General features: G+C 51.3%; 1 protein-coding gene across 1 annotated transcript in view; it reads left to right on the plus strand.

Moving 5' to 3' along the window:
• The first annotated feature begins 2,270 nt into the window (after positions 1-2,270).
• Positions 2,271-24,207, plus strand: part of ZNRF3 (zinc and ring finger 3) — a 141,857-nt gene continuing 119,920 nt past the window's right edge. The window contains exon 1 of the mRNA XM_052654892.1: positions 2,271-2,570. Within this exon, the coding sequence (XP_052510852.1) occupies positions 2,271-2,570 (300 nt within the window). The remainder of the gene's footprint in view (positions 2,571-24,207) is intronic.

A 24,207-nucleotide genomic window follows, 5' to 3' on the forward strand; every position in this document is an offset into this window, starting at 1 on the left:
TATCCTGTGTGTTATATGTATGTTTGCCTGAAAAAAAAAAACCCACTGATGATTTTGTAATATTTATTTTACAACTGTACTGAGATATACTGCACATACCATTAAATTCACCCTTTTAAAGCATGCAATTAAAAAAAAAGTGTGCAATTCAGTAGCTTTCAATACATTTACAGAGTTGTGCAACCATCACAAAAGTATCTAATCCCAGAACATTTTCATCACCCCCAAAATAAACCCATTAGCCATTGCTACCCATTTCCATCTACCCTCTAGTTCCTGGAAACCACTAAGCTACTTTCTGTCTCTGTAGATTTTGCCAATTCTGGACATTTCACATAAACAGGATCACGTACCATGTGGTCCTTTGTGTCCGGCTTCTTTCACTCAGGGCTGAAAACCTTGTTTCCAAGGTTCATCCAGTCCTTTGTGTCCGGCTTCTTTCCCTTAGAGCTGAAAACCTTATTTCCAAGGTTCATCTGTCTTGTAGCACGCATCAGTACTTCATCCCTTGAAGGCTAATATGCCACTGTATAGATATATCACATTTGTTCATCCATTCATCAACTGATGGGCTGCAGTGACTGACCACCCCGTTAAGGACTGGAGGGAGACCACTGTCAGGCCTGATGTTGCCCAGTCCAGTAAGCACCGGTGAAGCTTGGTTCTGAAGAAACTAAAATGCCACCATTTTCAGAACCCTGCTTTCCCACCTGTCCCTCTCCTGAGCAGTGGCTCTGGGTGGTCCAAATTCAGCAACACAGACCTGTGGGGTTTTTTTTCAAGTGTATTTGCTACTCCATGTTTTGAAGGGTTTCTTTTTTCCCCTACTTTAAATTGTAAACTTGGTAAATTATTTATCCAAGACAATTCTCAATGAGTTTCCTTTTTAATATTTTGGGTGTGGTAGCAAGTAGAAGCAGCAGCTCATCCCAATCAAATATTTGCCACTATCTGAACAAAGCCATTCTGGTCAGAGAGGAAGAAGATTCACCTCTCAGCAGTAAACCTGTCTAGAAATGAAGTGTTCAGTGAGTAATGAAACTTCACCAAAATCTGCTGGGCAGTGAGGGGAGATAGAAAATAACTTCCCACGGAGGAAGTGGGAATTGAATCTGGATTTCGAAGGAAGGTTCGATTCTCAGAGGAATAGATGAGGAAGAAAAAGGCATGTTCCAAAGAAAATCCAAAGTTTCTTTTCTGGGTGACTGAGAACCCCTGAGTCCTGGAGCTCATGTCTTAGGTACGTTAATATGGTAGCTATCCTCCGCGCACAAAGTGTGATGGCGTTGGAATCTTCTGGACTTCTGCTCAGGAAAGAATCGAAGTTTCAGAACTTCCATCGAGGGGGATGTTTCAGTTACAGCCTCGGGGGCTGTAGAAAGATTATCTCCATCAGAGTCCAAATGACTTAATGGCTTTCTCACCCCCGCCCCCTCCCTCCCTTACACACACAACTGTCTAAGCGACACCAGTGCAAGAACCCGACACGCCCCGGAATGGCCCAGCAGCAAACTGCCCCAGACCGCCAGAGCCTTTCCCTTTCGATCCTGGAGGTGGGGGTGCGGGTTGAGAGCCGGGTGCGGGGGCTCCGCTCCCAGGAACTGTGAATTGACGCGGGGAGCCGGGAAGGAAGGACAGGAACCTGACTTCTGCATGAGACCAGCAGGCGCGGGGCCTCCAGAGAGAACGCGCATTGCCCTGGAGCAGGATGCGGTCTCCACTCCCGCCGAACTTAAGGAACCGCGAGGAGAAATGTCTGCCGCCGAGGGAGGGGCGCGGCGGGGGCGGAGCGCGACAGAAGGGGCGGAGCTAGAGCCTGGGGGCGGAGCGAGAACGAAGGGGCGGGGCAAGACGGTAGGCGATGGGCGGAGCGACAGCAAGGGGAGGAGCGCAGACAGCGGGCGAGGGGGCGGGGCGGACACAGGGGCGGGGCGATCGTGGGGGCGTAGCCCACCGTCCGGCTCCACCCCCGCCGCAGGCGCGCCCGTCCCGCCTACCCGCTCCCCCGCCCCCGCGGCAGCCGCGGCGGTCGAGCGCGGGGAGGGAGGGGAGAGCGGGTCACGACGTTGCCGGGGCGGGGATAACCCCTCACGTGGAGCAGATGAAAGGGCCGCGGCGCGACGGCCGTGGGAGCCCAGCGGAGCCTGCGACCCACAAAGCCGCCGCCGCCGCCGCGATGGGGCTGTGAGGCGTCCCCCGCGCTCGGTCCTCCACCGGCCCGCGACTATGCCCGGCCGCGCCCGCCCTCCGCGCCCTCCCGCCGCAGGACCATGAGGCCGCGCTCGGGCGGGCGCCCAGGGGCCCCGGGCCGCCGCCGCCGCCGCCTCCGCCGCCGCCCCCGCGGCCCCCGCGGCCGCCGCCTGCCGCCGCCGCCGCCGCTGCCGCTGCTGCTCGGGCTGTTGCTCGCGGCCGCGGGGCCCGGCACGGCGCGGGCCAAGGAGACGGCGTTCGTGGAGGTGGTGCTGTTCGAGTCGAGCCCGAGCGGCGACTACACCACCTACACCACCGGCCTCACGGGCCGCTTCTCGCGGGCCGGGGCCACGCTCAGCGCGGAGGGCGAAATCGTGCAGGTAGCTGCCCGCCGCCCGGGCCCCGCGCCGCCGCCGCCACAAGATGGCTCCGGGGGCTGCGCCCGCCGACCCCGCCGCGGGCTGGCGGGCGGGCGGGCGGGAGGGGCGGTGAGGAGGCCGGCGGCATCCCTCTCGGGCGGGCGGGCGGGCGGGCGGGACGCCGGCCTCCAGGGCGCCGCCGTGGGTGGGGGTCGAGCGCACGTGGGGGCTCGGCCTCCCGTGGGTCGCGGGAGGGGAGACCCCGGGTCCGGGCGCCCCCGCTGAGGCAGCCCCCTCAGGCTGTCGGGGCGCTCGCTTTTACCTCAGGTGGAAGTCCCGGGAACTACCTGTTGAATGCCAACTTCGGCGAGACAAGTGATGAAGGATGAGGTGGCTGGTTCCAGGTCGCAGGCTGTGCTTTCCCACCCGTGCAGGTTCTTTGAGGGAGCAGCCAGGCTTGTTCGAGGGGCTCCCCCGGAACCTGCCGCCAGCCTCACCTGGGCGCCCACCCTCCCGCGGGGGCGCGGGACCAGCAGCCGCAGGAGGAGAGGCAGCGGGAGCTGGCGGAGTGGGGATCGCGGGTGCCCCGGAGTGGCCGGAGCAGCAGCCCTCGCTGCGTGCCTCAGATTACAGAGAGGGTGGGAGGGAGGCAGCCTGCCCGCTCCTCGGCCAAGGACTGGTGCAGAGGGCCTGCACCTCGGGAGAAGGGTCGCTCGCTGACAGGGCCTCCACCTTGCTACGAATGAAAGGGGTGTGCATTCCAAAGGAAGCTGGCGGAGTGGGGCGGCGGGGAGGGGAGGTGGAGAGCGAGCTTTCAGCAGACCCCCGCTCTGTGGAGGAGGGACTCTGAGCCCAAGCCTCTGCAGATGGTGAGCTGGGTAGATGCCTTTCTGCTTCCTTGGCTGTGATTTTATCGACTTAGTAGACAGCCAGCGCACTTACGCGGTGAATATGCGTGCTTGGGATGGGAGTGATTTGAAGTGGTTGGCTTGTCTTTGAACCTTTTGCGGGTGAGGGGATGGCTGCAGGGGCTCCAAGCTTTGAGGCCTTGTGCGCTTTACTCTTGGATGAGTTATGAATGAGGAGCGGGGGACTGAATGGAATTAACTGCAAGCAGCCTTTCATTTCCCCTCCCCTGGTGCAGACTGAAAACTCTGCAGGGTTAGGGCAGGGGGCGGTGCGGCTTGGCCCTTAGAGGTGTGTCCCTCCTTAGGTCGCCGTCTCAGACTTCTGCAGGGCAGATAGAAGGGGGGAATACAGGTTGTCTGAGTTCTGTGACTACACATATGTTAAAAGCTTTTGGACTTTTTAGGGGGATAATGTTATAATTATAGTCTTTAATTTATAAGCTTTAGAGACCAAGGTCTGCTGAAGATTCCTGCAGCCTTTCTTTCAGTTGCAGCCTTCAAGCACAGTTTGAATCTTAATGCCTGCTCCTTGTGACTTCTTGTTTCTCTTTGAGGCTTTCACTGTGGCCTGATGCCTGTAGAAAATGTTTGATTTACAGCTTTCTAAGAGAAAAGATGTTTTAATCGTGGCACTTCACTTTTTGAAGGAGACTTTTGAAGTTTGCGATTTTTATCTGCAGTGTTTTAACTTGTACTCTTTCTCCCTGGTAGGTTGTCTGGCAAGCTGTCCATTATGAGTAGTGCAGTGCTTTGGAGATAATCTTGGGTTCGCCATTTAATACAAAATTAGCAGTTTAAACACACCATTTGTAACTATTTTATCCTTGCGAGTGGGGAGATACTGTGTGAATTTGGCAGAAGGAATCTATTCTCTTTTGAAAGTTTTTGAAGTGCTTATCAAACTCCTTTGTAGTCCATTAGCCTTGCCAAAAAAAAAGTCAACAACTGCTAAGTAAAGAAAAATGACTTAAATGGTATTTAATAAGTTTACCTGTTAAGCAATCACTAATAAGTATCCTAATTCCCTTATAACTGCATTAACACTGGTGAGTTTGTCTGAGCTGTCTGAGTAGTCATTTCTTAGTGTTCTCCACATCTTTGATAACTTTATTGTGAGGCCTACTTGCTGAACCTGTGTGCCCAGAAGGAGCTCAGCGTGGCTTCCAGGGCTGTGTGTGTACAGAGGCTGGCATGCTTTTATTAGTTCTTGGAATACTCCTGAGTGGAGGAACTAATGTGGCCCCTGTCAGCCCCGAAGAAGGTTTTTGTAAGGGACGCTGATGTTTTAGGACTGCCGAGAGAGAGAATGTCACATCTTGCGTGAGAAATGAGAATGTAGAAGAAACAACTTGGTTGTTTCTTCAGCTTCAGATTAATCAGATTTTCTAAGTGCCCTTGTTGAACTTTTCAAGCCTCCTTCTATTTACTGTCTTAAAAAAAAACTCTTGCATAATTTGCTATTTAATATTTTATGGTCTTCGGAGTGGAGTTTATTTTCCTTTAACTAAACCTAAATCATAGCACTTACAGCACTAGTTTTGTTGCCGGGGGATTCTGTAGCACTGTTTTTCATGCTTTAGGGGAGAAAAGAACCTGTCTGAGAGACTCTTTCCTTTAAGAATTCTAAGATAGGAAATTGGTTTATATCACTGATTTTTTTTCCCCCTCTGTATTGTATCCAATGAAAGTATGTGTCTGTGTCTGTTTATAGAGTAGATACCTTATCACAGTCTGGTTTGCCCAGATACCTCTAATTAGAATACCTGTTCATTCATCTGCATGGGTTGGGGTAGGAGGAGGCCTGGTAAAGAAGGGGTGTGTGTGTGTGTGTGTGTGTGTGTGTGTGTGTGTGTGTGTGTGTAAAAGAGAGAGGAGAGTGAGTGTGTGTGTGCGCGGAAGAGAGAGGAGTGTGAGAAAGACCCACAATCTTGGGATTAGTCACTAAGAGTGTTGATTCTCTCTTTGTGCATTTTAGGCTTAAATAACTTTCCCAAGGTCATCACTGTGCACTGAAAGAAGAGAGATCCTTTTTCTTTTTTTTTTTTGACATCTTCGTCTGTGAAAGTTGTGGAAACAATATGTGGCTGTGAAGTGTTGTTCACTACTTTTAGTATCTTATTTATTCATGCAGCATTACAGCCCGTCTGTTTGTAAGTGTCAAGCATACAGTGTGAACGCTGGAGGAAGTAATTACACTTCTCCTTTAGTTCTGAAGTGTGGAACTTTAAAGGGTTCTTAGATGTATTGATACATATTTCATCTTTGAACCAATTTGTTGCTATTAATGAGATCATTATCTGAAACTTTCAGACTTTGGTTGTTCAGCTCACATGGTTAGTGATGTTAAATAAAGACCCAATTAAACGCTGGCTAGTGGTATGTGAATTGGTTAAGCAAACAAAGAAAATTTGCATAGCTAGAGGTGAAAGATTGTTTTAAATGGAAATGTATTCTCCCCCCAACCCTTGAAGTCAAATATTTAGAAACACTTGAGAAATTCATTTGTAGGAGAAATCTGAATGGTAGGTTTTGTGTAACTTTAAAATCGGCCTCTGTATCCTGGATTAAGTGTTGAATGGTCTTGAAAACAGAGCTTGCTGAGAACATTTAAGAACTAAGCCAGTGCCTTTAGCCACGAGGGCTGGGAGGAGAGCTGAGTGGTGGGTCAGAAAGGCTTGAGTGAGGTCCTTAAATAGCCAATGTTAACTAAGGGTATCAGAGAGAATAATTTTAGGAAACTAATTCCTCTGCCTTGTCTCCCTGTCAGTGTGTTTCTGCAGTTTAGCATTTGATCAAACACTTTCTTTTCATCTCCATTTTAAGTTAACTTAACAGGCCTGCCTCTCTAAAAATTGACTTGACCTAATAGAACAATTGCGTGCTGACAGCTGACCTGGATTTACACAAAAAGGGATTGCTGACTGTCTTGTCAGAAGGGCCTTCATAGGTTAAAACCAAGCATTTGATTTAGGGGAAGACATCAGGGCTGTGTTTTGTGACCTCGTGAATTCTTTAGGGCTCTTACTTTCTATCTCGTTCCCTGAGATGCCATGGGAGTTACTAATACAGTTCTGAATGGAGATGAAGATGGGAGTGAGGATAAGTGTGCAGCCTGTGGACTGGAGAGGGTGATGCTGGCTTCTCTTTAGGAGCATTTATTTTGTATAGGGCACTATGCCAAGCTCGTCATGTGTTTGCTCATCTACGTCTTTAACATGGAATCAACAACTGTTGTTGACCCATTTGACAGATGAGGAAACTGAGGCTGAGAAAGACTATTTGACTTCTGCAACCTCACATAGCTAGCAAATGATAAAACTTGGGTTGAAACCCAGGTCTCTCTGGCCCCTTTGTTCCTATTACCATTAAATAAATAGGAGTTGGATGGTTAGGTACTGACGTTTGTTCAAGTCTAATTTTTAACAGTCTAGAATAGGGGTTCTTAACCTGAGGGTCACAGACTTCCAGAGATGGCCTGTGAACCCCTGAAATTATGCATACAATCCCGTGCATGTGCACTTTTATTTTCCTGAGAAGATGTGTAATTTTTCCCCAAGGTGGGTTCTCTGATGCCCCTCCTCTCCAAGAGGAAAAAGGGAAGCAGTCCTCCAGTACTCGTCAAGTCATCCATCCCTGGGGATTTGAAGGCAGTGATGTGCGGCTCAGGCTAGCAAGAGTCGTTGAGAAGTCTACAGGTTTATGTGTCTCTGTCGAGCGTGTTCACTTGATGGATTTCTACTCAAGCCCTGTTCTGTACCAGATACTGTATTGCTGTTCCTTTAGATCTGTGTGGATAAATGATAATTCTTCCTGACTGGGTCTCCGCACACAGTGGAGCCCTTAGTTCTGAAGGCATCCTTTATCTCTAATGGATTAATTTCTCTCCAGTTCATCTATCTGTAGTAGTGAAATGCATTATCCTTGGGAGAAATGAAAAGATAGTTACTCCAAGAATTTTCTGCATTTAATATCAAATCAGTATGTTGTATACCTGGAACTAACATAATGTTTTTGGTCAATTATACTTCAATTAAAAAAAGAATTTTCTGCCTTTAGATGGTGAAAGGCAGGAAGATGAGGCTCTGAATGCAGAGTGTGGGAGTGTGGACTGCTGGTGTGTGTGTCTTTTCAGTATTCACTAGGAAATGAAATGGAGCACCCGTCAATGTTGAAACGCCTTGAAAGCAGCCCCTCACTGCTTGCTTCTCCGTGGACCTGGGCACAGGCCTGTTTGTTTTTGTTCATCCCTGGTCCCCAGTACCTGCTGCTTATCAGACACTCAGTATTCAGTGAATGAATGATGGATTCAGGGTGGACGCCAGGCAGGCGGTGGATCTTTATGAGAATTGATGAGAACCACTTCATATGCTTTGGCTAATACATTCTGGGATCAGCTTTCCTTGTTGGTGGTTGTTTACAGAAACTTGCTCGATTAGATGGGAAGGATGGTTCTGGTTGGAACCACTGCTGTTGCCGTCCCAGGCTGTGTGACGTGACACACGTGTGTGTGCGTGTGTGTTCAGGGGTAGGGCATCTGGCGTCATGAAGGTCTGAAGACATTCTTTTCATGATAAAACACGATTATTGAGCGAGGCCTAATGTGGACAGCTGTTAGGGATGGACAGACACATGAGGAACAGTTCATGGCCAGGCCCCAGTGTCCCTGGGCTTAACTGTAAAAGTTTGGTATTCAGGATTATCATTACCCTGAATATTATGTCATATGAAAACTTTGCTTTTTGATGGCGTTGCACAAGTCTGGAGAATGCGGATTCGCAGTTCATGACAAAAAGGACGTTTAAATCCATTTCAATAATCTGAAAACCCAGACTCAGCCCTTTAATGTGTTAGATGAGGAGGCCGAGGTCCAGAGAAGTGAAGGGCCAGCACCACATGGTGAGGTTGGGATAACCCTGGAGAACTTTTTGGGTCTCCTGGCTCCCGGGTTTGGGCCTTTCTGTCGTCCTCAGCTGTACCTCGGCCGAGTGTGCCAGGGAGAGCCGACTCGGAAGCGACCTTAGTGATCAGGCGTCTGACGGGGGAAAGCCAGATCTCGTAAAGCTGCGCCCTGGGTGTAAGTGGCTGCTTTTCTCCGTTAATTTAAAGTTTTCACTCAGTCTTCCTCTGTCAGAGCTCTTAAAAATAGGTGGTTGTGGTCCTGTGTTTCTTGCATGCCAGACACTGGGTACAGCACCTGAGCGTAGACTCAGTGGACGAGGGAAATGGGGTGGCCCAGGTTTTCAGATGAGGAAACTAAGCCCAGGGAGCTAAGGTCACACGTGGAAGATGCTGAGCAGGTCAGTTGCAGGGCTCAGATGAAAACCCAGCTCTGTGTGATTCCCAGCCATTTCTGTTTTCACAAGCCTGCTTCACTTGGCACTTGCTTCTGCTTGGGATGAGATTATGGGAACTGATGGTGGAATTTAGAGTCAGTATAAACCCAGACTGATGGACCAAGAGAGGAGCCGGTAACTTCAAGTGAGAAAACCCTCTGACCTTAGAGATTTCTCTCCTTCTTCCTTCCTTCCCCTTTTCTCTTTCTTTTTTCAATCACACAGTCTCATTCCACCTTGTTTGTTTCCATGAAGAGCTGATCCGCCAAGCTTGGGAAGAGGGACCAGTGGCTTGAAGTGCGCCGCTGTCGCTTGATGGCATGTCCGCTGTTTTCTGGCTTCGGGGAAGTTGGAATGGCTGTGGCGCTCTGGCATTTAAAGAGATCTCTGAAGTGAGACACACCTCCTTCCTGTAGCTGGCTTTTCAGAGCCCTTTCACAGCCTGTGTGGCTTTCCCCAAAGAGGCCCTGTCCCGTGTTCATCCCCTTTCTTCCTTTATTTACACAGTCTGCGCATTCCCTGTGATCTGAAATTTGATTTCAAAGATGGTCAGAACCTGAAGCTGTGGCTTCCCTCCGCTCATCCCGTCCTCCTGGCGGTTAAAACCTCCCGTGGGTCTGCATTCCTGCAGTGGGCCGGCGTTCACCGCTGCTTTGTGCCCCTGACCCTGTGCGGGGCGAGGCAGCAGGTGGGCACGAGGGAGGCACGGGCCCTGCCCGCAGGCGGCCGGCGTGCTGACCACAGGCCCTCTCCGGTGGGACCCAGCTGTGCAAAACCAGTGGTGCACCTGGCCCAGGGGTGACAAGTAGGCCTGGGCAGCCCATTCTGAAGACGCACGTCTGCGTAATGACACAGTATGTGGATTTGTGCCTTTTGGCCCTTTCCTGCTCAGTTTTTTGTTTGTTTTGTTTTTACTTACCTTTGAGTTTAAAAGCTGATAACCCCTCTGCAGAGAGGTGCCTTTATACCTGCCAAACAGGACGGGGAGGCTGTAAAGAGTAGAGGGTCTTTGTTCCATCTGCCGCTTGAATGAGATGTTTGAAATTCTGACTTTGAGCGGCTCTGTTGACTCACGATAGTGTGAAGAGAATGAGATCAGCCGGCCTGTTGTGGTTCAAGGGAGAGCATTTTATTTTTATTACCCTTCAGATGTGTGGTAAGACTTGACATTAACCCCCTTCTCGCCCCAGCAGCCAGTGTGATATGATTGTTTAGAAATTCAGTGTGTAGAGTCGATTTGGTGAAGACAGACTCTGATGATTCTAGAAGTTTCACAGGGAAATGTATGTTGGAATGGGAGCTTCTGGTCTCCTGGTGCAGAAGCTGCTGCGTTTTTAAAGTGAGAGAGTTAAGAGTGGTGCTCGATCAGGTGCATGTAACCCTTCAGTGCTGTAAGAGTTTAAACTTGATTTTTTTTTTTTTTTACTTAAACCGAGTGCACTAGCTTGTCAGCAGATGTTTCTTGAGTTCCTGCTGTGGACGCAGCCTAGAGAGGCAGCAGCTCTGTGCGCCCGCCGTACGCCATTCTCGTGATCTCTCCATGCACAGTGGGCCGTTGAGTTATCTGCACTTCACAGAGGAGAGCGGGGCTGAGAGTGTAAGTAAGCTTCTCAGGGCCACAGAGCTGGGCCTGAACTTGGGTCACTTGAAGACAAACCTCGAGACCCGCTTGCTTGAGGGCCTGGGTGTACTTAGATACGGTTTCAGCAAAAAGGCTAGGATAGATTCATTTTACATTACCTCTCGTCAGGGCCAGCATTTCCCTTTAAAAAACCAGATCATCTGTAATTTATTTTTTAAGTATAAAAATCATACATGTTTATTGTAGAATACTTGGAAAATAAAGAAAAGTATGAAAAAGAAAATCAGTCCCACTGCCTCCACGTAAACTCTGTTAACCTTTTGTGATTTGGGATAGCTTTCCTTTCCTTTTTTTTCCCCCCATGCACTTAGATTTTTAAGAAAATTGGAAAAAACACTATATAGTGTTAATGACCTGTGTACCTTAAGTATTTCCCTGTTACTAATAAATATTCCAAAACACTTCTAGTGTCTGTTTTCCGTTATTATAAGTGATGCTATGGGGAGCTTTTTTTCTCAATCCTTTGGTCATCTTCGCAGACTCAAGTTCTAGGATTGGGACCCCTGTGTGGAGAGGTATCAACACTTCCCCTGATCCTGTCGTGTGTGGCCAGTTCCCCCTGCAAAAGAGCGGGGCTAGTTTATATTCCCCAGCCAGATTGGCATTCATGTTTCCACGCACCCCTGCTCACAGCGGGTAGTTTCTTAAAAACAAACATACCCACTGAAGGCAGGGGGAGAAGGGGACTACAGAGGATGGGATGGTTGGATGGCATCACCAACTCAATGGACGTGAGTTTGAGCAAGCTCCGGGAGATGGCGAAGGACAGGGAAGCCTGGCATGTTGCAGTCCATGGGGTCGTGAAGAGTCGGACATGACTGAGCAACTGAACAACAACCCATTGGAAAACAACTTCACAAAAGTGAAAGCCTGTGTGTTCCTGTATGTGTGTTGGTCACTCAGTTGTGTCAGACTCTGCGATCCCGTGGAGTGTAGCCCACCAGGCTCCTCTGTCCATGGGATTCTCCAGGCAAGAATACTGGAGTGGGTTGCCATTTCCTTCTCCAGGGGATCTTCCCCACCCAGGAATCGAACCCAGTTCTCCTGCATTGCAGGCAGATTCTTTACCACGTGAGCCCCAGGGAAGCCCTGTGTATTCCTGTCACTTAGTAAGTAGTAAAATACTGGCTATCCCCCTCTGCCAGGAGGATCTGAGATGCGACTGTCAGCATCGAAGGGAAGGTGCCTGGCGTGGTATGTGGGTCCCTCCCCGGCGGGTGTGTCTGAGCCCGATCTGGGAGCAGGCGCCCTAGGGCTCTGGGCAGGGACGCAGCGTCTGGCCGGGCAGATGGCCACGCGCAGGCCGAGAGAAGACCTCACGGAAGGGACTGCCTCGTGGTGGGCACACCTGGTGGCAGCAGGTTGCGGCCCAGGAGGGTGCTGATGCCTGGGATGCACTCTGCCCCGCCCCCTCTCTGTCCCCTCATTCAGAGCTGCGCTGCTGTCAGTGTGTGGTAGGCAGAGGTGCGTTAGAGCCGAGCTCCAGACTGTCAGGGCGCCCCTAAACAGCAGGCCCACGGGCGGAAAACGGCTTCCTGCTGTTTCGTTTGATCCCTGTTAAAAATCTAGAGGTTGTACATAAAAATCTGGAGCTTTGGCTCTTCTCGAAAAACGAAAAGATCTGGCAGTGTCGGGTCCACATTCCCACGTGGCGACAGCCTGCTCCAGTGAGACAGCAGCTGCCTTCTTCAGATGGGGTTCAGGCCCCGGTTTACAAGCTTCCCAGGCATTGCGGCGGCTTGCCGTGCTCACGGGTAATGATCCCGCGCCTACCAGCGCCCGGGGCCCCCGTGGGCAGTGGTGTTTGCCATCCTTTCTCTCGCTGGAAGTTCTGGAGCTGAAAGCTTTTAAGCTACGCTTGGCAAGTCTCCGTTGTCTTTCCCCTGCCATCTGTGTGTCAGACAGCCGGGCCGTTAGTGACTTATGACACTTCACTGCACCCTGTGAGCCTCAGGTTGTGCTCCCGGGGAGGGCCGTGGTGGCCCTGGCGTGACCAGAGCGTTCTTGTTTGTTGCTGCTCTTTTTGGCTGCCCCACGTGGCATGAGGGATCTTAGTTCCCTGACCAGGGGTTGAACCTGCACCCCCTGCATTGGAGCACAGAGTCTTGGCCACTGGACCACGAGGGATGTCCCCCCCTGACCAGAGTGGTGTTCTCCGTTGACAAGGTGCTTCTGTTCCCTGGAGCCTTTGGCGCACACCTTCATCACCATCTTTGTCCTTTCTCTCTTTCTGCTCCTTGGTTTCTTTTGACTATGAGAGCTCCTGTTTGAACCAGAGGGCACCCTGGAATGCCATGGCCCCGATCTTTTACAACGAGGGTGCTGTGGGCAAGGGCCTCGAGCCTTTGGTGGCAGGAGGAGCTGGGGTTAGAACTCAAGTCTCATTGATCCAGCTGCTGGTCTCCCTGGAGCAGCATCCTTCTCTGATGCTCGGGTTCCAGCAAACTTTCCACGCGCTTTTAGGGTACGCCCCCCACCTTGAACTTTCGCCCGTATTCCTGGTTTTGTCCTCCCAGCTCAGAGCGCCTTCCCTGGATTCTCCTCAGAGGGCCATCTGCCATTCAGGTTGTCCCAGCTGCCAAGGCTTGTCCCACACTTGATGTCGAAGGCATTTCTTTATACCTAATTTTACTTAAGTGCCTTCGACATTGGTGTGTTCAGCACCTTTATGCGATTTTTGGAACCACCACTAGGTACCCGGAGGCTTGGCATCATTTCAGAAAGTGCCTCAGTCTTGGAGTAGGTGGTAGGCAGGTGGCTGATGGCATGTAAAGAATGTTGCAAGCGTGACTTGCAAAGCTGTTTGCAAAATGTAAATCGAGGTAGCTTGTAGCCAAGTCAGAGGAAATGGTGCCCTTGCTCCCTCCCTGCTGACCTTGCCCCTTCGCGTCATCAGATGCCGCCTCAGCATCTCCCTGCCTTGGTCTGCCTCCCCCAGCAGCTCTTCCCCTCCGCCTCATCTTTCCCAAGTAACCGCTGAGCTTGTCCTTGCCTCCATCAGAATCTTTCAGCACTATCCCTTTGTTTGCTGAGCGCAGAGCTGGCCTGGGATGCGGGCCTGTGTCCTGGGTGTTCCTGCTTTTATTTCCCGAATAGGTCCTGGGCTTCTGGCACTCTGTGACCTGCGGCTTGTACATTCCCAACCCCCACCTTTGCCCCCTACTCCACTTTCCCTTCTCCCCACTGCTTTCACATGTGGTCAGACTTCCAGCCATTCCCATCAGGCATTCCAAAATTCTGCTGGTGGGTTCCTTCTACCCGAGCATTCCATTTTTCACTCCTCAGCTGATCTTCCATACCGTACTATTTCTTTTTCCCCCACAAAGTCACGGCTCCCAGCAGAGAAGGCTTGTGACTTCCTCATCCCCCCCCTGTTGCCCTGCAGTAAAGCTCTTAAATATTTACTGAACTGAAATTCTAGATCATGATACTTAGGGATATGGTAGAGGTGGAGATGTTAGTGGAGCCCCCGCCCCCCCACCACCAAAAACAAGACTTGGCTTTTTGAGGGAGAGCTTTCTGTGATTGGAGAAACCGTTCACAAGACGTGGGTGTGTCCTAGGGCTATTCCAAGTAGTTGGGGTGGACCAGATTCTCAAAGTAATTTCCCCTTGCTTCTGTTCTCTGGGCCTGGAAAAAGGATGAGGGGTAAGGCCGTAGCACCATCTAGCTCCTTCCCGGCTGGCGAGGCTGCCTGGGTGCAGTGTTCGGAGCATGCTGAACAAGAGACAGCTCAGCCTAGACTTTTAGGGAGTATGTTTCTTTTAAAAAACGTGCAATATTTTGGTGTCACTTAGAAAGCTCGTGTTTGGGGAGATAGTGAAAGTTACATGTAGCCCCAGAAGGACCCGTTCTTAACTCACATTTGCTCTGTGTTGTCAACTCCCTGCTCCCCGCGCACTGCCCCCCCTCTGGCCTTGGAAGTTCTGGCTGAGGCTGTGTTTAGATGCTGGATGGAAAGCAGCTTTATTTCACTTTTCAAAATTTATTTATTAATTTTTGTTTGCACTGTGTCTTTGTCGCTGTACACGGGCTTTCTCCAGTTGGGGTGAGCGGGGCCTACTCTCTACTTGCGGTGTGCACACTTCTCATCGCTGTGGCTTCTTTTCTTAAAAAATATTTTCTTTATTTATTGATCCACTTGGGCTGTGCTGGGTCTCATCACTGCATGGGCCTTTCCCTGGTTGCGGGGAGTGGGGCCTCCTCTCCAGTCTCAGTGCTTGGGCTTCTCCTTGCGGCGGCCTCTCTTGCTGTGGAGCACAGACTCTAGAGCATGGAGGCTGCAGTAGTGGCAGCTCCCGGGCGCTAGAGCACAGACTCAGTAGCCGTGGCCCATGGGCTCAGCTGCTCTGAGCCACGTGGGATCTTTCTGGACCAGGGCTCAAACCTGTGTCTCTTGCATTGGCAGGCGGGCTCTTTACCGCTGAGCCACCAGGGAGACCCCTGCTCTGGCTTCTGTCGTTGCGGAGCCTGGGCTCTGGAATGCAGGCTCAGTGGTGGTGGCCCACAGGCTTAGTTGCTCTGTGGCTTGTGGACTCTTCCCAGACCAGGGATCGAACCCATGGCCCCTGCATTGGCAGGGGGACTCTAATCCACTGCCCCAGCAGGGAAGTCCGGGAAGCAGCTTTAGAGGACGACAGTAGTGCTCTAAAGAGACCGGCAGGGACTGCTTCCCCTGGTGGTCCCCTGGCTAAGACTGCATGCTCCCAGTGCAGGGGGCCCGGGTTCAATCCCTGGTCAGGGAGCTGGATCCCACATGCTGCAATTAAGAGTTCACATGCCGCAGTGAAGATCAAAGGTCCTGAGTGCTGCAACCAAGACCCAGCACAGCCAAATAATAAATGTCAGAGAGGCCAGCAGACTACGAGTGGAAGGAATTAGAGTTTCAGTTCAAAGAACATGATTTTCTAGTCTTTAAGCAGCCCACTGTACACATTTGGGAATTATTAAGTTATTGCTTGTTGTGTACACGTTGGCATGTTGAGGTTTTTCGGTTATTGTTTTTTTGTGGAACAGTGGCTATTATATGGGTGCTGGGACCTTCAGAAATAGTTCAGAGTCTATCTGTGATATGTTATCTTTCACTTGTACTGGAGGCTAGTCACGCCTTTTCATGGCATGTCCACTCCAGAAATGTTCCGAGGCCCCTCAGGTAAGCGTCAGCCTCACCCAGGGAGTTAAGTGAGCGGCCAACGTGTAGTTCTGAAGCTTTGGTGTTACTGGGTTTAAATCTCTAGGACACACACAAACTTGCTTGGCATTAAATGTGCCGTCTGGGTGATTCAGGTTCCAGTGGCAGTGGTAATTTTTGCATTTCCTGACTCTTGTGTTTAAATTTGCAGTCTCAACATTGCATCACCATAGGTTTTCACATTTAATGAATATTTATGTGGAGCCGAGTTCTATACGAATGCGGCGGTTTCTGACTTGATTATAGCTCGCTGCGTGCTGTGGCCAGGAGTGCCCTTCAGACAACAGAGCTGGCACACGCCTCAGCACGCCAGGCCCTGGCGGATGTGGTTAGGGACCACAGTGACTGGTGCTCTGGTTGCCATGCCAACCTTGTTTTTGGAAGGGGGAGGCTCTGAAACAGCAATGGGATGGGGGGTAAGAATAGTTTCGAATATTCCAAGTGAAATGATTCCCTGTTATGTGCTCCTACGAGAAGATGTAGAAAACCCTAGAGTTCTTACTACATGCTCAGGTAACAGTAGTTAATTTTCTTAATTATGCAAGGCTGTTTTAATTGCCCTCTTGCAAACTTGTCAAAGTTCAGGTATGTGTCTTCCCTACTTGTGTATGTGTGTGCGCACACATGTGTATTTGTATGCTCAGTCGTGTCCGACTCTTGGTGACTCCATGGACTGTAGCCCACCAGGCTCCTCTGCCTGTGGGATTCTCCAGGCAAGAATACTGGAGTGGGTTGCCATTCCCTTCTCCAGGGGATCTTCTCGACCCAGGGATCGAACCCGTTTCTCCTGCTGTGGCAAGCAGATTCTTTACTGTCTGAGCCACCTGGGAAGCCCGTCTCCCCTACTTGCTGCAGGGTAAATAGGGACTCTTCAGTCTCTTAAAATTTACAGATCCCTCCCTCCCACCTCCTGCCAACATCCTTTGCCCTCTGGTATCTCTGATCCAATGGGGGTGATGGGGGGAGGGAAAGGGAAAGAACATGAGGCGGGATGGATAAGGGACTCCCCGTCCCCGAGCTCCTCATCCTCATTCCTCCCTGCTCCCCATTTCAGGAAGGCTTATCCTCTCCCTTCTCTGATCCTGTATATTCAGCAGAGACCATGGTGGCAGGTGCCACCCCCCTGCCCAGAAGTGGGATCTCAGGATGTCCAGCTCTCAAGGTTGGGCGTTCAGAGCTGGGCCAGGGAGAGGAGTGGTCTCTGCCACCCAGCCCTGGGATGCTGTCTGCCCCTTTGCAAATGATGTGGAATTAATTCTGTGGTGCTTGGTGTTGTTCAGTGAAACATTGGGAAGGGGATTGATCAGGCCCAGTAAGCTCGATGGGAGGTCCCGATGGTTAGGATGGGATGGGACGCCAGGGCAGCGTCCTCGGAACTAGCGCCGCTCTGCAGAAGGAGACCCGAGTCCCTGGAGGCTGGGCTGCGGCAGCGTCAACAGCTCAGGTGGCCTCGTGGTTAGAGGGCCCGCCCCCACCCCTCTGAATGGAGACGTACTGCTGCAAAAGGGGATGTGACCACATGTGTCATCGTCGCTTGCTGACTCAGGGTCGCCGGTATGACTCTCCAGTGGATTGCTCTTGTCTTCAGGGCAGGGCTGGGGGCTTGACCTTTTGACATTTACCCACTCTGATTCACAGTGTCCCTTTGTATGAATGAGGGAAAGCTGCCCCTTCCTCAAGATACCTGGCATCTCTTTGCCCTAACGTGGATCCAGCATGACTCCAGGAGTGGACAGCGCCCCCTGGAGTTGTGCAGTCGTGAGGCCCCTGTCTGTAAATTCGCGCCCTCCTCCCCCACAAGGCTTCTCTCTCAGCAAATGCGATTTGCGCCCCCCTGCTTTCTGAAGTCCATTCCTAGAAAACCAGGGAGCCATGTTTGTCAGAATTGAGTGTAAAGTTAGGAAACAAGATCCCAAAGTGAGTCAGGAGTTTAGTACAGGGATTTTTAACATCTGCTTTGTCTGCTGTTTTGCTTTGGGCTGCCTGGAGTGGGGTCCTCAGGCCTTGGGTGTGTTCCAGTTAAACGGAGAGGCCTTCCGTGGAGCAGAAATGGCACCCCATTTTATGGGATAAGATACACATGCTTTCCTAGGAACCAACTTAAAAATTACCTTTCGGCCTATCACCTGATTTGGGTATGAGTTCTCTTCGGTTCTGTGTTATAACCTTGAGCCAGCCATATTTCAGGAGTTGGGACGGCTCCTCTGGGTCTTGGGGCATTGGTGTGACTGTTAGCCTTAGTCTGCACCTTTGCTACGCAGGACTTAGCGGCTTCCTTAAAACGTATGCAGATGTTGGTGGTTCTGGATTTCCTTTGCTGATATGAGAGGCAGCAGAGCAGACTGCCCAGGCTTGGCACCCGACCCTGCCAGTTACCTGCTGTAGAAAGGTGACCGTGCCTCTCTGGGTCTCAGCTTCCTCACCTGTAAAATGGAGTTGAGTTACAACATGCGCTTTGCTCTAGTGATGAAAGAACGACGATGAAGAAAGTAATGTGCATACTTGCATAATGCTCCTCACATATACTAACACTCACGGTGTCTTCCCCAAGTGGTTGAAACTTTTTACTTTGAAGTCATCGTTGATCAAGGTTAAAGAATCCAGAGATGCTAGTCATCGACCGGAGATGCGACCATACCATAGGAATAATTTCCCAACACACTCAGTGCCTGACCGCTTGCACCGGTGGCTCTTCTGTCCTGGGAGAGTCTGCGAGGGGCCGGGGTGTTCAATGCCTCGAGGATACCCGGGGCCCTCTTTCAGCGCTGTGTCCTGGGGGATGGGGAAGCTCTGCTGCAGTTCCATCTGCTCAAGGCTCGGCCCCACAGCTCGGTCACCATCCAGGCTCCGAGCTCAGTCACTTGGGCCTGTGTTCACACACACACACCCACAGGCCTGCGTACATGTGAATTTCAAGTCCAGTGCACAGGAAGCGAGGCTTCTAGACCAGCCTGCCCCTTGTCCCTGAGGCCACTTGACATGCCTGCAGGCACGGCTGCTCCGCAGGGAAGCGGGGTGGTGGCTGCTCTGGATCCAGCCAGGGCCCGTGGGATGTTGTGATGCGCTCAGGCCATGCTCTCGAGGCCTATTACGTGGGACCTGCGGCAGGCACAAGTGACTTCCACGCTTGTTTTGGTCCGGTGTGCGATTATGCCAAAGCAAATACTTTACTAATCTTAAGCCCCCAAGTTAGGCACTTGGACTTTTTTCTAAAAATGGGAATGACCAGAGTGCATTGTGGGTTTTTGTTTTTTTTTAAAATAACTCCCCCCATCCCCTTTGCCAAGACCGGGCAGTGCATTCCTCTCCTTGAATGGAGACGGTAGTCTCCACCTCAGCCTGCCCCCTTCTCCCACATTCCTGAGACAGGGTGATGGAAAGATGCCCCTTTCTCTTCCGTGCAGGTGTGTTTTCTCTCTGCATTCTCCAAGAGGTACTGCTTCTTTCTACTTCAAGTCCAGAGAATCTTGCTCCTGAAAGGACCTGCTGTCCTGATGGGGACTTCACTAATGGGGAATTCTTTAGGATCCTGACTCTGAATGTGTGTTGGGAAATTGCTGGGTGACTGGGGGGCTCGGCCGTCATTTCTCGCAAGGCATGAGAGTGGGGTCAGGACACGAAGAAGGACTTAGGTGAAGGGCCCGCTCACAGGGCAGGAAGAACGCATTTGGTATTAGGAGGTGAACTCGTCCTTACCTGGTCAGGGGTCGGGGGGTAGGGTGGGGGAAAACAGGCTCTAAATAAGCAAGCAACCTAACCTCACCTTGAAAACCATTCTGAGCCAGCCTCCTCCCTTCCTTTCCCTCGGCCTCTGCTGGGGACCTGGTGGGATTTACCAGCTTTGAAGTCCTAAGGTGCTATTTTAATACTTTTCTTTTACACTGCAGGTTTCGAGACCGATTTAACTAGATTCTGGAGGGAGCTCACTTTACAGCATTCTTAAGAGCTCGGACAATCTTGAAAGAGTTAAACTCTAATTAGCTCATTCCTAAGGTATTTAATGCCCTTATTAAAACTCAACTGCTCGTTCACTTTTTTCTTTAGTGAATCAGATTTCTCGAGGAGCTGAGCCCTCGCTCCTCAGATCACAGGCTCACATGTTGAAGCTGGCAGAGCGCTGGAGGCTAGTTCCTATCTGTGTGACAGCATTTTTAATTTAACAGGACCGCCTTTGATGTTTCCAAATATTTATAGGCAGCTTTAGATCATTTCAGTGTGTGCTTTCTTTTTCTTTTCTTCTCTCTCTCTCTTTTAAAAAAAAAAAAAAAAAAACTGGAGCAAAAGTTCTCCCTCATGCAACAGCCTTCCTTTTATCCTGTTGGTTTATTTTTGTTTCCTTTGCAGCTTTAGCGAAGGCTCTCTGGGTGCATTCACACACACACACGGGCTTGACCCTTCCTTTTGCTTCTTTGGTAAAGACCACCTCTCTGTATCATCGTGCCCGCTTGACATTGCCTAGGGCACTTTTCTGCTGTCCCTGGACTTTCTAGAAGCTGAGATTTTTTTTTTTTTTTAACCTTGATTTGGCTCAGGAATCTGCTCTCTGGCTGACCTGAGGGCTTTCAGATCCGCGCGGAGACCTGGGCAATGTGTGTGGAGGTGTCTCTTTATGGATGACCAGGCTCCGCCTGTGCATCTTGACTGGGCCCCAGCACGTTCTGATTTATGATGTAACTCTGGCAAGGACCATCGTAGCTGGGGCAGGAAACACAGAGAGACAGAACCCTGTCCTGATCTCTGCAGGCCTGCTCCATTTGGCTTTGCTGGACTTCCTGGCCGAAAGTAATAGAGAACCTTTAGACCTCAGGCTCAGGAATGGGAAAAACAGAGCTGCGATGGAGATTTGTTAAACCATTAAGGAAAAGGAAAAGGAAACTTGGTACCAGTCAAATCCAATGACAAGACAGAGGACAGTGGTTTCTCCCAGGCTGGACTCTGGGTAAACATTCTGCTTGTGAAACTACCCAAGTGATTACCTCTCGGCCGCTGTCACTTAACCTGGCCTGGAACCTTGCGTGGCTGGCTCCACCACCCCTGGCTCTGCCCTCTCCTGCATAGGAGGCTTTGGGGGCTGAAGGTCACATAGGTGGTTGGTGAAATATTTGAATGAATGAAAGAATACCACATTAGAGACTGCCCTTGGGGCTTTACACTGTTGGTCCCACTGGATCCTCAGGATGCTTCCGAGCGGTAAGAGGTTCCATCCCTGTGTCCCCGGGTGACACCAAGGCGCAGGGAGGTTTAACGCAACTGGTGACTGGAAAAGCTGGCCCGCAGTGCAGGACTGTGTTTCCAGCCTCGCCGTAAAGTGGTTTGAGGCCAGCAAACCCTACGGTGGTCTGCTCGCCTCTTACAGGTAACGATGGCCGCCAGCTGCATGCCAAGAGTTTAGAGCTGACCAGGCTCTTGCCGCAGAAGGGGCGCTGTGGTGCCAAGCACGGCCCAGGAGTCGGGCCGGCATGTGCATCCCGGCTCTGCCACTGCCAGGCCGTGACCTTGGCCAGGTCATCAGCCTCCCTGAACTTCTCCCTCCCCGTCTCTCACCCGGGACAGGATAGCTCGTACCTGCAGAGGATTGTGAGCTAATTCATGTAAAGCATACAGTAAGTGCTTAATACACGTCAGCACCCTGGCTTTGCTGCTGGAGTCCACAGTCCTGCTGGAAAGACAGTCGGGCAAAGCAGGTGACTGTGGTGGACGCAGCAGAGATGTCCTAGTGGCTCAGGAGGCACTCAGGATGGAGTCGTGGGCGTGGGTTTCTGCCTTCTCTCACTCAGCACCTGCGGATTGAGTGCCCTGTGCTAGGGAAGCATCCCCTCCCCTTCCTGAAATTTCCCTTTCCCTTGGGGGAGCTTGAGTTAAAATGTTAATTGCCACCTGGAGAAAGGTTTCCTGAAGTCATTTTCACATGAAACCCCAAAGTGCCAAACGGGGCCATTTGACAGTTTATCTCCTATGGCTCTGTGTTATCCGTCAGCTGTCATTTTAACCTCATCTAATTCTCTCCCTAATTTTCCTGGTCTCTCACACACGAGAACTGCACCGTCCTTGAGAATGTACCGGTGACTCGCCGAGGGAGCAGGTGGTGATCCTTTTGTTCCTCACGGAGGCCCAGATGGTAGCCGTGCCTTCTCATGGTCTGGTTCCGTGGGGATTTGTTGATAAGGGTTTGCTTTGATTTGGTTTTCCAACCCAGCGCCATATTCAGATTTGATTACTGGCACTCTGTAACTCTTTTCTCTGCTCCATGTCATTGTCTCTGTAAACACAAGTCCCATTCTTCACCTCCCCGCCCTTCTGCCAGCAGCAAGGATGGTGGAGCGGGAGAACTTTTGCGTGGTCCAGAGTGGGTGGTTCATAGCTTTCATTTTTTGAGTTGATTGATAACATGTTTAATAAGATATGTTACATATTTTTAACAAAAAAAGCATAATCGAACAAATGATACAGCTGAAAGGAGGTTTGCTATTCTCTTCTGTATACTTGAAGAACCCAAATTAAGCCTCTTTCCTAAAACAGATTTCGGGTCATTTTGGTGCCTTTTTCGTTGAGTTAGCAAGCTTTCAGTGGGAGGCGGGTGTTTTGTAAATATACCGGCAGACCATGAAAATAGTATTAATTTTCTACTTGGCTCCATTTGAAGATACCCACCAGGGTGGGTCACTCTGCTCAGCATGGCAGGGGGCCCTGCTTTCTTTAAATAGTAGACGAGCTTCCCATCAAAGTAGCTTCCACGCAGCTAAGTCAGCAACCGGTTGAAAGGAGAGTTTGGAAGAAGGGTGAGTGAGAGGAGGCGGCATCCGACTGAAAAGTGCTGCTGGTCCATGAGAATTGAGCGAAGCCCAGGTTCTCTCCAAAGAACCCCTGCTCCCTTACCTTCCCTCTGGCATCTCGGTGGCGTCCTTCTGTCCTTGGGCCCGGGTGCTCGTCAGCAACAGACAAGGATGAAGCAGCAGTGTCTGAAAGCACGCCTCCCAGTAGCATTGGGGAGCGTGCAAGGTTATTCTGGAGAGAAGTGGGCATCACTGGCAAACCTGGACAGAAGGAAGTGCAGGGAGGTTGAATTAGTGCCCCTGCGGCCTGAACGTGGCCGTGTTGATGTTTTCTAGTGATACTCATGGACCATCCACTTGCCCCCTGCCCTGTGGGGCGTGTCTTGCCCCCACTCTGGCTGTTGAAACGAGGACCAAAACCCACTGCGCGTTGCACCCCTTCCTCTGGCTCAGCTGGCCTGACTGTGTGGTCAGTAAAATGCTGTGTGGTTTCGCTCTGAAGGGAAAGTCCACACTGATAACACAGTGACAGGGCCTGTGCTTGCAGTCTGGGTGTGTGTAATTGGGGATTAGAGCTGTCTGGGTGGGGAGCAGAGAGGAAGGTGATGGCCCAGCAGGGACTGCGGGTTCTCAGGCCAGGCCTAGCGTCTCCGTTGGGCTTGTCAGGCCTACTTGCCTACAGGAGCTCTTTTGGTTTCAAACCACTTTCCAGAACTCCAGAGCCCTGCCCGGTCTTAAGTCTCTTGCACCCTGGGGATGGGCAACCCCTAGGAGCTGGCAGCCTCTAGCGTGGCCCAGCCGTCCTAGGGGCTTCCTGTTGGCTTCGCTCACCGCCCTGCTGTGGACTCTGCCTCCTGTCCAGGACGGTGTTCACTTGTACTGATTTTCTTAGAAAATAAACTAAAATTTGCTCTTGCTGGTAGGGGACGGTTCTGCAAATCAGGTCCATAGGCTCGTGTTCCTGGAAATGTTCAGTGCAAAGAAGAAAGGGACTCCTTCTGGCCCATGTCTCTTCCTCATTTACGCAACGAGTTTGATGAAATCTGGTTTGTGCCCGGGAGCCTCAGTTTCTCTGTTAGACCCCGGGTCTGAAATGGAGTGAGAAGAGAGGTGAGGTGACACAGCGCTGTCTTCTCTGGGTTCGGGCGGCCCCAGTCTCTTCACCGCAGGCTGTGTTCTGTGTTCTTGGGCATGGCGTGTGAGGAAGCCTCGGGTGTTTAAGGGTGTGTCCCGCCGTGCTTGTGCCCTCTTTCCTGGAGCGGTCTGATGGATGTGGGCCTGACGTCTTCCAGGTAGTGTGCACAGAACCACTGCAGGCCTCCTCCTGAGTGACCGGGGCAGGGGTGAGGGGGTGCTTCTGGGCCAGTGGGAAAGCCAGACTGTGCCCCCAAGATGGTGACAGGGCTGGACTGAGTACTGCATGCCCAGGGCTGGGGGAAAGTGCCCAGCATTGCTGCGAAGCTCCTGGGGGCTCGCCTCCAGCTGGGTTCTTAAAGAAGGCCAGCGCTTAGATCTCAGGGGTTGGGTGGGGGGCATTCCTTGCTGAGACCCAGGGCCAGGTTGGCCTCCGACAAGGGTTTTCCAAGCTTGTGGGAGTCACAAGTAGACCAGGAAGCCCTGTGGCATGTGGAGCGTGCTGGTAGCAAGTTGAGGCACTGCTTGGTGACAAGACTCCTGACCTCCTCCCCACCTGTCACATGAGTGAGACCCCAGGGGAGCCAGCCCCTCTGAGCCTCAGCGCCCACATCCGTGAACTGGGCATGGGGGCCAGGTGAGATTCTCGGGGGCTCAGATCTGTGTGCCGAGGGGTG

Source organism: Budorcas taxicolor, chromosome 17 (genome assembly GCF_023091745.1).
Source record: "Budorcas taxicolor isolate Tak-1 chromosome 17, Takin1.1, whole genome shotgun sequence".
In the NCBI taxonomy this organism is placed as follows: Eukaryota; Metazoa; Chordata; class Mammalia; order Artiodactyla; family Bovidae; genus Budorcas; species Budorcas taxicolor.